The following is a 14,532-nucleotide window of genomic DNA, read 5'->3' on the forward strand; positions in this document are numbered from 1 at the left end:
AAGGATAGAATTACTCAATCAGTTGTCCTTGCTTAATTAAAAAATGCCTTCAGTTTTAAGAATCATCTTGTATCTGACACAGAAAAGTATCTCATTTTTTAAATGAGCTTTACCTAAGGTTTACATAATACATATTAGTTTGGCACACTCTATACAAAGTTGCTTTACCAAACAAAATAGTTTCTTCAAGCAATATGCTCTTTAACAGAACATCTGCAAGTCTTTCACATGAAAAGATGCTCCACATTGCTAATCATCAGAGAAATGCAAACTAAAACCACAATGAGATATCACCTCACACAAATAAGGATTGCCACCATCCAAAAGACAAACAACAACAAATGTTGGTGAGGTTGTGGAGAAATGAGAACCCTCCTACACTGCTGGTGGGAATGTAAATTAGTTCAACCCTTGTGGAAAGCAGTATGGAGGTTCCTCAAAAAGCTCAAAATAGAAATACCATTTGCCCCAGGAATTCCACTTCTAGGAACTTACCCTAAGAATGCAGCAGCCCAGTTTGAAAAAGACAGATGCACCCCTATGTTTATCGCAGCACTATTTACAATAGCCAAGAAATGGAAACAACCTAAGTGTCCATCAGTAGATGAATGGATAAAGAAGATGTGGTACATACACATAATGGAATACTATTCAGCCATAAGAAGAAAACAAATCCTACCATTTGCAACAACATGGATGGACCTAGAGGGTATTATGCTCAGTGAAATAAGCCAGGCGGAGAGAGACAAGTATCAAATGATTTCACTCATCTGTGGAGTATAAGAACAAAGAAAAAAACTGAAGGAACAAAATAGCAGCAGAATCACAGAACCCAAGAATGGACTAACAGTTACCAAAGGGAAAGGGACTGGGAAAGATGGGTGGGACGGGAGGGACAAGGGGGAAAAAGGGGCATTACAATTAGTACACATAATGTAGGGGGTGGGAGGGCACGGGGAGGGCTGTTCAACACAGAGAAGACAAGTAGTGATTCTATGGCATCTTACTATGCTGATGGACAGTGACTGTAATGGGGTATGTGGGGGGGACTTGGTGATGGGGGGAGTCTAGTAAACAATGTTCTTCATGTAATTGTAGATTAATGATACCAAAAAAAATTTTTTTAATATATATTTGTAAGTCTTTGTGAAAGCAGATTCTCAACTAACACATAAACAAACAAGTTAATAGTCTATTCATTCAGTTTATTTCTGAGGCTAGTCAGGATTCTCTAATCTAGAGTTTACTTCCATACAGAAGAAACACCAACAAAAAGCACTTGGGCAAAACAGCTGTGATAGTAAGTACCTGGTACTATAATCTCCAAGAAAGGGGAGACTAAATAGGTTTTGTGAAATCAATGGCTGCAAGAGAATTTCCAACAAGAGAAAGAATGAACTATTGTGCAGTGGCTTTTACCTGAAATGAAATAATTAGAGAAATGACTGTATAGACTAATAGATATCATAATAGAATATTAAAATTGCCATCAGTTTGGGGAAATTTTGTTAGCAGAAGCAAAGAAATAAAGCTTCCTCCTACTCATTAGCAACATTCACTCAATAAAGACACGTGTTACAAAGATCCTGTGTTCCACTTGCTAGAAAGAAGATACCTCGATACCTGATAGCAATGAAGAATGAACTCAGAATAACTGTTCTGAAGAACAGAACTAAGTCTTTTTTCCTCCCTTATTTCATTCCAATGCAAATCTTGCCAAGCACAGTGTTTTTGTTTTCCTAGAATTTGCAAGACTGAATCAGCTAAAATGGGAAAAAAAATGTACACACACATATAGATCCCTTTAATAAAATAAGACCTGGTTTTCATGTAAATCAGGAAATACTACCAAATCATATAAAGATGTGTGGAGACAACCTTAGCAGAACAGAAAGAACACTTGGGACCTCATTTCCAGTTCAGATTCTGCCACAACCTAAGCCATATGACCTGGAACAAGCCAATTACTAATTGTTCTTGGACCCCAATCTTCTCCTCTGTTAAATGAGAAGAATCTAACAAAGAATATGTTCACAGAGGTTGCTTGTGCTTTTAAATACTGCATTCAGTAGGTTTCACTGAAATGATAGTTTCATACTTAAGTAAGACTACTTCTAACCTTTAGTTAACTATGTGAGCACCAAAAAATTTCAGTTTCTTCTGCACTTGGAAATTCTTAAGTGACAATACATGATGAACAAGAAAGTTTATATTTAAACTCCCAAATGCAGAACTATGCTCATTCTCCAGTCACCTACTTATTAACCAAGGTGACTAATTCAGTGGATCACAGTTTCAAACTATTCTTGGCTAGCTTTTATTGAGTTCAAAAGTAGGACAAAGATCATTTCAGAGAAGTGTGTGATAATACTTTCAGATAAATAACACCATATAAAACATCACATTTTGAAATGATGCAAAGTAAAAGTGTTCTGCACTGATACATTTCCGGTTGTCGGAGTAAAATGACAAATCACCAACTTTTGATTTCTACAGTGATTTCACATTCACTATATCAATTACTGCGGCCCTCCTATGAAGTAGAGTAGTACTTTTCCTAACACAACCCAGACTAGATCAGAGAACTGGGTAATCTACCAATCTTCACTCAAAAAAGTATTGGAGCTCAGACTTCAATCCAGGTCGCCTGACTTAAATCTTCAAAATCCTAGAGTGGAAATTCAAGCCAGAGGCCAGAAGAAGTTGGAAAATTGAGAAAATTTGGATAATCAGTCCCTGGATAACTGAACTGAACAAAAAGAATGTAAGATCAGGTTTGGTAGTTTAAAGTCAATAAGCAAATTTACCAGATGTAAACACTAATGATAACACCTAATTTGTGCAATTTCGTATCTCAAAAACCTTGTCACCTTGTATCAGAGACAAGTATGAAAATTTTTCTAACTCAAAAGTAAGAACAGTATATAAACTAAACAACAATCGGACTACAGCAGCTAAAAGTAAACTGCTAACAGACTGACAAACTTGGTTGTTCTGGAACGTCGGCCACAGGAATTAAACTCTATTAATCAAGTAGGAAATGGGGGGGAAAATCGTTATTTTAAAGTAATAAAAGCAAAGCAGTAAAATAGAAAAGATTTCTCCTATAAAGTCATTTCACACTTACACAGATTGGCTACATTTATCTGGGTACCACCATCTCTCTTTTCAAACATAATCTAGAATGCATAAAATGTTGCCTTGTACATAGTAGTTTCTTACTATCACCATTCATGCTAAGAACACACAACTAAATCAGAGCTGATGATAGAATACAATTAAGAGGTAGTAGTTAGAATATTAAATTCTCCATCATTACAATACTGGAAGTACTTGTACAAGTTTTTCCAAAGGATTCAGTGCAACGTGTCTACAAAGTTTCTGACAAGCTCCAAAGGAGAACTGAAAGTTAAAGTTAGGAAAGGAGCTTTGTTCCAAGATAGGTAAATCCAGAGTCTACATATTATGAAATTTTTGCACAGATTTGCAGGTCAACAAAAGATAATAGTAAAACCTGCTGGAGGTAATAAGTAATCCTAGCAGTGTGCCAGAGAGCCACATATAGCTTCTTGGAATTTTAGAGTTAAGCCGACCTTCATGTTTCACTTTAAGTACCTTCCCTGTAACGTAATACAGGGGGAAGGATCAGGGGTTTAGAAAAGGCAGAGAACCTTGTTCTTCGAGGAAATAGTGGGAGATAGTGAAGGTCCTCTACAAGACATCTACGCACCAAAGGCTTCATTCGGAGTGTTGGCCACCAACGCTTTAGCTGGCACTTGCACGCCTATATTTTGTTTAGAAGCTTATTCATTAGCATCACGCGCAAGTCGTTGGGGAGGGCAAGAACCCAAACTGACAGATCCTAAGAAACAGCTTGGTCATCAGCAGGGAAGACCTGCATTACTCTAAGGTCCTCGGCATCCGGGGAGGAAGTGAAGGGAGAGGGATACTGCTAGAAGCTTAGGAGGGCTTCCAAGTCTGCGGCGATGAGAGCAAATGGTTGGGAGTCCAGAGTACGGGTTCAATTAACCGGTGGCCAACCATGGGAAGGTGTCCCAAATAATAATGACTGTCGCCAGAGTGAGACATCCAGAGTCAACAGAGCCCTAAAACAGTGCTTCAAGTCGAAATCACAGCGCCCCAGATTTGCACGGTCTGAGCAGGAGAGATCCAGAAGGAGCCAAGCTCTGAGGATGGTCTCTGGTTTCCGTCCCCAATTCCCCGCGCTTACTTACCTACCCGATCTGACCCCGGCTTCTCCGGATCTCAGGATCCTTGAAGCGGCTCCTGACCGTCTCTCACACCCGCCGCGGAGCTCCGGCCAACCGGAACTCACTAGCGTCACTTCCGGTCCGCTTACCCCCGGGAGACCGCCTCCAAAAGAGAAACGTTCCTCCTCCTTTCAGCGACCCGAGCTGAGCATCGCGGTATTTCGGATCGAGTCCCGATTCCGGACCTGTAGGCGGGGCAAGAAGAAAGACGACTGTTTTCTCAGTGGTTCTTGGTCCGGAAATTGTTGTCAAGGAAGCCCGGAAGAGGTAACTCAAGCGCTACAAGCGTGCTCACTACCCAGGAGAGAAGCGGAGGAGCAAGGGAGGCGGTGGAGAGGTGCTCTAGGTAAGTCGGTCTCTCACAGGGCAGAGGAGGGGGGTGCCAGTCTCCATTCTCTCTACATTTGGAGTATTTCTTCCCATCTCATTCCACTCTTAACCGCCTCCCCTGCCTTCCAACTCTATTATCTTTTTCGTAAACTGTCTTCCGTCCAGTGGTCGCTAGGGTCACTCCATGTTCTGCCAGTCGTCCTTTGGAAGAAGGCACCAAGCTGCTCGAGGGGAAAGGACCCAGAATATGTAGTTGCCAGGCAAAGCCTCCATTCGGGCAGCGTCGGTGCGCTCGCTCCTGCTATAAGAAAACACCGAGCAGGACTCACACCCCGCTGAGTATTTATTGAATACCCACAGCATACCAAGTTGTTGAGTCCTACGAGGAAAGAAAAGGTTTCTAAGAATATGATCGAAATTTTTGTCCCTCTGTATTACACAAACATGATGTCTAGAGAGGCATTTGAGCCTCTAACGTTATGCCCCAGGCACTGTACTAGACGCTGAGAAGATGATCTCCAGTAGTTGTGTGTAAGTGCTTCTTACAGCAGCTCTGAAGAGTAAGCAATTAAGATTAAGGGATGGCAAAGACTTCAGAGACAGGTGAAGAGGATGTTTTTGTTTGTATTTGTGTGTTTAAGTGGAGAAAAACAAAATAATTTCGGGGAGAGATTACTGCTTGTAAGCACCTGGTAATTTGGTGTGGTGGATAGTACAGCGGAGCAGGAGAGTAGGTTGGGAGGATAAAATAGGTTGTAGCCAAATTGTGTAATGCTTTGAATTTGTGCTAAGGATTTATGTTTTATTCTCTAGGTGTTTACTCATTTCTGTTACTCATTTTTGAGTAGGGATTACGTTTGTGTTTTGGAAGTATAATTATAACGGTAGATGGACCAGGAGGAACTAGGGCACAAGTGAAGCAAATGTGAAAAGATTTGCAGTAGAGAAGCTAGTTTTGGAGGTTTTTGGCCAAGAGATATAATTAGGGCATTGGTAGTAGATATAAGGAGATAGGTTTAAGACATATGAATTCAACAAGGCTTGGTGACTGAATGTGCTAGGACGGGAGGGAAAGTCCAGGGTTACTCAGAAATCAAGAATACAGAAAAAGGAAGTGAGTTTGAGAGGGAAAGCAGGGTACTGAGCTCAGTTTAGGACACAGTTTAGAGTAGTTCATAGACATTTAAGTGGTGAAATCTAGCAGAAGCTGAAGTTTCAAGTTTGGAGCCCAGGAAAGGCTTTAGGAGTCTTCAGCACATGATGTTTGGGGAATAAATGAGATTGTTCATCTGACAAACTATTGTCTGTCTCCTCCTATTAGAATGTTAGCTCCATGAAGAGTGGGACATGGTTTTGTTCAGTGCCAGGATGCAGAACAGTGCCTGATGCACAATCGGTTCTCAGTAAATATTGTTTAATTGATTGGGACAATCTTGATTGTCCAGTAGAACTTTCTGCCATCATATGAACGTTCTGTATCTTGCCATCTGATAGAATAGCCACTAGCCATTTTTAAGTTGTAGAGCTTCTGAGTGCTTGAAATGTGGCTAAGTGCAAACTGAAGAGCTGAATTTTGATTTAGTTTTATTATAAGTTTAACTACATTTGGCAAATGGCTGCTATATTGGACAGTGTTTGTATAGACTGGAAAGAGGGCTGAATGTATAAGTTTGGGTAAAACATACATCAGGGCAAACAGCAGCAGACAGAGCCAGAGGAGGAGACTGGAAAAAAGCTATTAAAAAGGTAGGATGATAGTGGGGTGAAAGTTGAAGAATTCAAAGAAGGAAAGTTTAAAGAAAAGTTATCAGTGAGTGGTGCAGAAAAGTCAAGTTGAGTCCTAAAAGGAGGGAACTACATTTGCCAATGAACAAGTGTCTGATTCCTTAGCAATTTCAGTTGAGTAGGGAAGGGGGGCAGGTAATTGAAGTTCAGAGGTAAAGGGAAGAGGAAAGTGAGGTATTGGTTTAAGAGTCAAAGAGGATTTTGGAAAGGTTTATTTTTTTGGTTGGAAAAGGCCAATGGGCAGTAGCCAGTGGAGAAGCATAAAGCACTGTCAGTACAGTCCTGTCACCATGTTTGGCCCACCAGTTAGAGAGGACTGAAACTAGGTGCTGTGCTGACAGCTTGCCATATATCACCCTCTTACCTCTAGCCACTCCATGTCACTATTCTGTGGTCCCTAAATGTTAGTTTCCTCAGGATTCTGTTTTATGACGCTATACTTTCCCCAGTAGCCTCATCCACTTTCATCACTTCAGTAACCTAGTTATGTTTCTTAAACATATAGATCTCTTAAATCTGTATTTCTAGTCTAGCCTTGTCTTCTGACCTCTAAAATAATATATCCTTTTTCTTTTTGGCTGGACATCTCTAATCAGGATGCTTTTTAGTAAAAGAAATCGAATATCTCTGAAACTGATTTCAGTATCTTCTACTTTCAGACCTGCTATTTCATCAGAATTCTCATCAGTAAATAGTACCTCTGTTCTCCATTTGTTCAGATATAGGTGTCATTCTAAACTACTTTCTTCCCCTTTCTTTTATCACCAGATTTTCAGTGAGCCACCACATTATACAGTTGTGCCTTGGCCACATCTTTCCTTTCGCATTGCCTTTACGCTTGTCTGAGTGACAGCCATCTCCTCTAGACTATTGGGAAAGGCCAAATAGAGTATTCTGGAATCAGACTACCACTTAATAGCTGTATGAACTTGGACAAGCTACTTATATTCTATGTACGTTGATTTCCACCTCTGAAAAATGAGGATAATAATTATGTATTTACCTTAAAGGACTGTTGGGAGCATTAAAGGGGACAATTCATGTAAATATTTAGCTAGTGTGTAATATATAGCAAAATACTTAACAATTATTAACTATTACTATCATTGCATTATAGTAGCAGCCTCCTAACTGATTCCCTGTATCTATTCTAGCAAACTTATAATTCATTCTTTACACTGAAGCCCCAGGTGATGTTTTAGAAAACAAAAATAATTTCCCTGCAGCAGCTTCCCATTGTTCTTGGGATAAATTCCAAACTCCTTAACATGGCTTATAAGGCTTCCTGTGACTGGCACCTGCCCTTCTTTCTTCCTTTATTCTCTGCCACTCTTCCCCTCCATCTTTCATCTATCTGGACCTCGTGGGTCATTACACATTACCATATTTCTCTCCTCTGGCTTTCATACTTGGTGTTCTTTCTGCCTGGAAACCATCTTTCCTCCTATCATTTTACTCATTCTTTGTTGAATTTAAATATCATTCCTCAAGGAGGCCCTCCCTAACCTCCTAAGCTGAGCTTCTGTACTCTCGTAAAACCTTTTCATAAATTTACCGCACCCTCGTAATTATTTGTGTCCTCCACTCACCCATGAACAACTGGCAATGGCCTGTATTGTTCATCACTATATTCTCAGCCTAACAAAGTATGTGTCTGGCACATAGGAAGCCAGCAAACATTTGTGTTTTTTTACTTAATTTATCTTGGCCTCAAACTTTTCATTTCAATATAGAAAGTGTTAACTTCTCACTGTTATGTGGATCAGGTGACAAAATACATTCAAAGTATCATTGAAACTGAGCTATGAAAACATTAAGATTTATTTTAATAAAATGAAGGAAATGCAAAATTAGGATTGGGCCACCTTCAAACCACTACTGGAGTGTAAGCTCTGTGAGAGAAGGGACTTCTGCTTTGTGCACTCCTGTGTCCCTTAGGCCCTACAGCAGGACCAGTCAGTGTTTGTGGAAGGAAGAGAATATATCATAAAAATAAAAGAACTGAGAAGGCAGATGATCCTAGTGATATTTCTGACTATACTGCAGGTACCTATTCCTGTGAGTATACTCTAGACTTTGTATCACTTTATCATGTCAGTTTCCAAAATCAAAACTCCAGGCATCTCAGCCCCCTGCATTCCCAGCTTACTCCATCGTATCTGTTCTTTAATGGCCTTCTCTATCACCTTCCTGGCCTTAAATCACTTTCTAAGAATATGGATTTCATGGGCTATCATTTCACTTTTCTTGCCCTCACCCTAAGTTCCCTTACAAGATGGGTCTTGGCCCTAACTCTTTAGCAAAATTCAAAACCTGGACACATCCAGCTATCCAGGTAATAGGGTGGATGAAGGAAGAAAGCAGGTGTAGCAGATTAGTTTGTATGTTTGGAGGCAGTGATTAGGATGTTTTAGTCTTTTGGCCTCTATTTATGAATTCATCTCTTCTCCTGTATTTGTCCTTACTCTCAGGCTGCTAGGTATTGCTGGAGAAAATCACAACTGGTCAGTATGGTACCATTGTATGATCACCATTATCAGTCTTAACCACGTTTTCAGCATTCCTCTGCAGTCCTGCTGTTGTGCTGCAATTTTTTTTCCAGTCTTCCTCTTCTCAACTCCAGCTGACTTTTTACAGCCTCCCTCCCGCCAAGGAACAGCTTCCTGCTCCATATCCACAGACCGATGGCATAGGAAACTGTCACATTGAGAAAAATGCCCCTTGTTTACAAGACCAAGTCCCTTCTAAGGACTTTAAGTCCCATCCTACTTCTTTGCATGGTTAATTATTCTATATCTTGAGCATCTACCTACCTTTCCTCTAGCTCCATCCAGTTGACATTTAAATATGCTCAACATATAAATACACTCATCTTAACATTTGTCTTTCTCTCCCTTTCACTTTGTCTATTTCTTGACCCCCATCTCAAACTAGCTTCTGCCACACAACGTCCATTAGTTTTTGCTAAAACTAACTGACAGTGTTAGACAAAATGCCATTGACTTGTCTTTTGAAAGTATTTTCCTCACCACATTGTCCTAGTCTTCCTGTTCCCATGTCTAAAGTAGCTCCAGAAAGGATTGCAACTAACAGAAGGGGTGCATGACTACTGTAAAATGCAGTGTTTTTTGGGTGTTTCAGAAAGTGTCTGAATAGTAAAGGATTTTAATGGGCTCCAAGGCAGTGAAGATAGTTACAGGTTTTAGAACACTAAGTAGTGATTTCAGGGATATTCGTTTTATTCTAGGGAAGGCAAACTTTGATTTTGAGGCTTCAAGTGTTGAGGGTATTGGGTCGTTTCACTTAATCAACTGCATCTTTGACTGAGTTCCAACTTTAAAAAGCAAGATGAGCACAGCAGTGTAATATGTTATATCATACTTTTACAATTTGGAGACAAATGCATTTATAGACATTGTTTACTTTTCCTTCACACACTGAGAGTAATCCATTGTTTTCTAACAATTATTGAAGGTTTATTGGCCCAATTTATGTCATTTATTGTCCTCCTCCTTTTTCTCTTTCTTTGAGATCTGGAAACAGCCGTGACTTACATGAAGATCTATTTCAAAGGCTTTTTTTTTCTTGTTTTGTTTCTGAATTAGACACTGTAGAATAAGGTACTAGAGCAGTGGTTCTCAACCCTTTCAGACCCAAGACACACTTTTTTCTTAATAACAGATCATTAGTAATGAATGTAAAATGGTGTAGCCACTTTAGAAAATAGTTTGGTAGTTCCTCAGAAGTTACAAAGTTGCCATATGACCCAGTAGTTCAACTCCTGGGTATATGCCCAAGAGAAATACATCCACATAACATATTATAGACACAGATGACATGTGTCCACACAAACACTTGTACTCATAGCAGTATTTTTGTTAGCCAAAAGGTGGAAACAACCTAAATGTCCATCAACTGACGAATAGGTACTGCATAAAAATGCAGTATATCTATACAGTAGGATATTACCAATAAAAAGGAGTGAAGTACTTATAGATGCTACAGCACGAATAAACTTTGAAAACAGTATGCTAAATGATAGAAGCCTGAAACAAAAGGCCATATATTGTATGGTTTGATGTATATGAGTGTCCAGAATAGGCAAAGACAAAGTAGGTAAGTGATTACCTAGGGCTGGGGGACAAATGGAAAGCGACTTGGGGCAATAAAAATGTTCTTGAGTTAGTGGTGATGGTTCCATAACCTTGTGGATATATTAAAAGCCACTGACATATACCCTTCAAAAGGTGAATTTAAATGTGTTGTACTTTTTAAAAAGTATAACATGCGCTATACTATATTCATTTTAAAATATTTGGTCATACTGTACAATCTACCTACCATATAATTTCGGAATCATTATTATAATGTCCTTTTAACGTAAGTGAGAATAAAAAGGAAATATAAAATACAGTATGTACTTCCAGGACTACTGCCTATGCCAGCCAGTCAGCTGGTGCACTGCACAACTCCAAGGGTACAGCTTGTAAGTACTACAAATAAGGTGGCCTCATGTATTTCAATATGTAAGTGATTAGGTACTGTTCCACTAGGAGAAACTGATGGCTGTTGCCTGTGCATAGAAGCATTTTAAATCCAATAGGTTCAGATGTAGACTGATAGTAGGTATTTTATTGGTGACTCAAATACCATGAACAGCTTTGCTGGGATAACAGGAATTTCTAACATAATAAAGGATGTTTTATATGATAGCTACACTTCAGATAAACACAGTGTATGTTAAAACTATGAAAAAATACTTTGTGTTCATGAGGGTTGGGTTCTATTCTCTGGATCAATAGTTTTTTACCTACAGGAACACCACCAGTGGAACAAGTCTTTGCTTTGTAAGACTTCTAGCATTCCATACTCAGGTCTAGTAGATGTCAGCAGCACACCTCACTCCAGGTCCATTGTGATAAGCAGGAACTTCTTTGAGGGGTTGGTACATCCCCGTTGAGAACTGCTACATTATGAAGACACAAATATGCACTATATTCCAGAAGGGTCAGTTACTCTTGGTTTCTTTAGATACTTTAGGAATATTGGAAAAACAGAACATTTCCTTTCTCTACAAGGCTGACTTAGAGAAGGCTGAGCAACAGAGCTTTGCTGTATCCAAGAACAAGAGATACTCCTCATATTGAGATTCATAATGACCTATGACCTAAACTGCTTCACTTGTATTCAGGAATCTTTTCTTGTACATAGGGGAGGAAAAAAGGTACCTGCATTAGCGCCAAAATATATTTTGTTTTTTTTCTGGTTGACCTCATAATAGTTTTAAAATGCTATTGCGTATATACTGTCAAGGTATTTTATCTGATCAGCATATAACTTTCCACTGCTAGGTAGTGATAACTTATCATTTCCTTTAAGATGCTCTCCAAATCCTTGGTCATGGAATATTTGGCTCACCCTGGTGCACTCAGCGTGGCTGCCGGAGTTGCTTGTGGCATGTGGCTGGGCTGGGGCCTCCATGTGCGCTTTGGAATGATCCCCAAAGGCTCAGTGAGCAAGACAGATACAGAGACTGGAACTGAAGCAAGCATCTTGGGAGAGAGTGGAGAGTACAAAATGATTCTTGTGGTTCGAAATGACTTAAAGATGGGAAAAGGGAAAGTGGCTGCCCAGTGCTCTCATGCTGCTGTTTCTGCCTACAAACAAATTCAAAGGAGAAACCCTGAATTGCTCAAACAGTGGGAATACTGCGGCCAGCCCAAAGTGGTGGTCAAAGCCCCTGATGAAGAAACTCTGGTTGAATTACTGACCCATGCAAAAATGCTGGGACTGACTATAAGTTTAATCCAAGATGCTGGGCGTACTCAGATTGCACCAGGCTCTCGAACTGTGCTAGGAATTGGGCCAGGACCAGCAGACTTAATTGACAAAGTCACTGGTCACCTAAAACTTTACTAAGTGGAATTTTGTATGATGCTGGTCCCACCAACCCCAATTGTTTGAAACTATCAAATTGTAACAATAAAACATTAATTTCTTCCCCCAATTTAAATATTCTTGATGTGAAAATCCATTTCTTCTATCATGTTTGGCACAGTTATCTTGGGCTAAAAAAAAAGTTAGGTTAAATGGTCCTGGTGGGTCACATGATAGGTGCTGAAACAAAAATTTTTTAAGTGATGAGAGAAACAGATCATGACAAAATTGAGTTACAAGAGGGGTAATGGCATGTCCCACGTGTGGTTAGATCCATGTGTGTTAATAAATTCTTCCCCACAACTTTGTTGCTGCCCCTGTGGAGGATCAGGGGCACAAGATATTACCATTGGATGCAATCTGCAGTTTGTTTCCTGCTAACACTTTGTGGATGACTGATAACCTACTTTAATAATAGATCATGGTATAGCCACCCACAGTGGGTTTAGAATTTAACCTTCCAGATCTATGTCTCAAAGTTGAGGTTTTATAGCACTGATATAACGCACCTGTGTAGTGTTTCATGTTCATTTTCCTGCCCCATAGTGCCAAAGGGTTCTCAGCAGAGGTTCTATCTACACAAGCCTTTAAATAAATTCCTTTATGCCCTCCCCCTTTGCAACATTAAGGCACTGACACTTGTGAAGTGACTTTTATGTACCTTAGAGATGGTTAAAAGGCCCACATGAGAATTTATGGTAATTGCGAAGTGAATGTAGTATGTCATCCCAACATGTTTACCTAGAACTTAAAGAATTAGACAATTCAGTTATTTTAAGGGCACCTTGATTTCCCTTTTGAACTTTGTATACTTGCCATGGCATAATTCCATTAGTTGTACCAGTTGCCCAGAATGATAGAAAAGGTCCCAGCCCTCAAGTGACTTAGCTTCCTAAATGAAAGCTGCCTTGTAGGGGGATTTTGACAGTATTTCTAAATTCAGTATATCCCTAAGAACTATGGTGCCCGGGAGCATTTTGGTAACAGTCACAATGTTAAGTGGTTTCAGCTCTGCTTAACTTGAACATATACATCATGATGCACAACTTCAAGGTCTAAGGTCCGTTGGAGTCTGTTGGCAGAACACTAAAGACTACTATAGCCAGTCTTAAAGGTTCTAGTATTGGGGCAGTTTAGAGTTTATACTGGCATATAACAGCACAGAAGTTGCATCTGTGAATGATGCCATAGCAGCAACAGTTTCTAAATAGAATGTTTATATTGGATTCAAAAGTGATGCAACAGCATGTAATTGAGTTGAAGAGAGCTTAATCATAAATGTGTGATTCTGGTTCAGGCAATTTCTGAGGCTTGCCTCAGAGATGGATGGCTCCAAGTTCAAAGACAGTTCATTCACAGGATGGCCTGCAGTGGCTGGCTCAAGTAGTTGTAATAAGTCATGGCATATCTACTAGGATGAACAGTACATGTTCATATATATTCTGGTGATTCTAGAAATATATCATGCCTGTTTTCTAGTTCACCTGTACTTAGTATTTATTTTGTAGGAGTCATAATTTGATGTTATAGTCCTTAAAGTATACTCTGCAGAGCCCACAGGGTCTCTAAGACACTTCCAGGACATCAAAACTATTTTTATAGTAATAAAACATTCCCCCCCCCCACTGTTTTTTTGTACTGATACAAAAGCAATGTTGGGTAAAACTGCTGGCACCTTTCTCAAATCAAAGCAGGGGCACCGACTTACATAAGTAGTCATTGTAATTTTCACTGCACAGTAGAAAATAAAGTTTCACTTAATGTCCTTAAGGAAGCACAAAAAATTATGACCCTTGACTATTTGTATTATTAGTAGTCTGTTAACATTAAACACTTCTGGTACACATCAAAGTATGATTGTTGTCTTGAGGAAAAAAAAAAGTGTGGCTGAGTCATAAGCTGAACTAGCTGCTTTGTCATGCAATATTGTTACTTGTAAGAACAACTGACAAACTCTATTATCCAGACCTGGGTGTTTAGCAGTTCATAAGTTAAATGAGCCAGTCCCTTCAAGAACAATTGACAGAATTTTGGAAAACAAGTATCTACCTCTCTTCCAAACTTACCAAAACTAAAGACTTCAAATGAGATCAGGGTTTCTCACAGATCCAGTTTTTAAAGATATGTCAACATTTAGAAAGATTGAATGAATTAGTATACCAGTATTTCCACATAGCCAATGCATAAAGGTACAAATCATGCATGGGTG

At 39.5% G+C, this 14,532-nt stretch overlaps 2 protein-coding genes across 5 annotated transcripts in view; one reads left to right on the top strand and one right to left on the bottom strand.

Moving 5' to 3' along the window:
- The window catches only part of VMP1 (vacuole membrane protein 1), a 141,168-nt gene extending 136,809 nt beyond the window's left edge, over positions 1–4,359 (bottom strand). Inside the window, exon 1 of one of the 3 annotated variants that reach the window (XR_005023644.2) lies at positions 4,236–4,359. The gene's annotated coding sequence lies outside the window, so the exon portion shown is untranslated. The remainder of the gene's footprint in view (positions 1–4,235) is intronic. The other 2 variants (XM_036879898.2, XM_036879899.2) reach the window with 2 other exon arrangements.
- Positions 4,360–4,460: 101 nt separating this feature from the next.
- PTRH2 (peptidyl-tRNA hydrolase 2) lies at positions 4,461–12,393 on the top strand. 2 transcript variants are annotated; one of them, XM_036879900.2, is made up of 2 exons: positions 4,461–4,617; positions 11,766–12,393. In XM_036879900.2, the coding sequence occupies exon 2, from the start codon at positions 11,766–11,768 to the stop codon at positions 12,303–12,305; it is 540 nt and encodes a 179-aa protein (XP_036735795.1). In that variant the 5' UTR covers positions 4,461–4,617; the 3' UTR covers positions 12,306–12,393. The 2 variants fall into 2 exon arrangements, with proteins under 2 accessions (XP_036735795.1, XP_036735796.1); XM_036879901.2 differs by having other exon boundaries at positions 4,478–4,617; positions 11,738–12,393.
- The last annotated feature ends 2,139 nt before the right edge of the window (positions 12,394–14,532 follow it).

This window comes from Manis pentadactyla, chromosome 4 (assembly GCF_030020395.1).
Source record: "Manis pentadactyla isolate mManPen7 chromosome 4, mManPen7.hap1, whole genome shotgun sequence".
NCBI lineage: Eukaryota > Metazoa > Chordata > Mammalia > Pholidota > Manidae > Manis > Manis pentadactyla.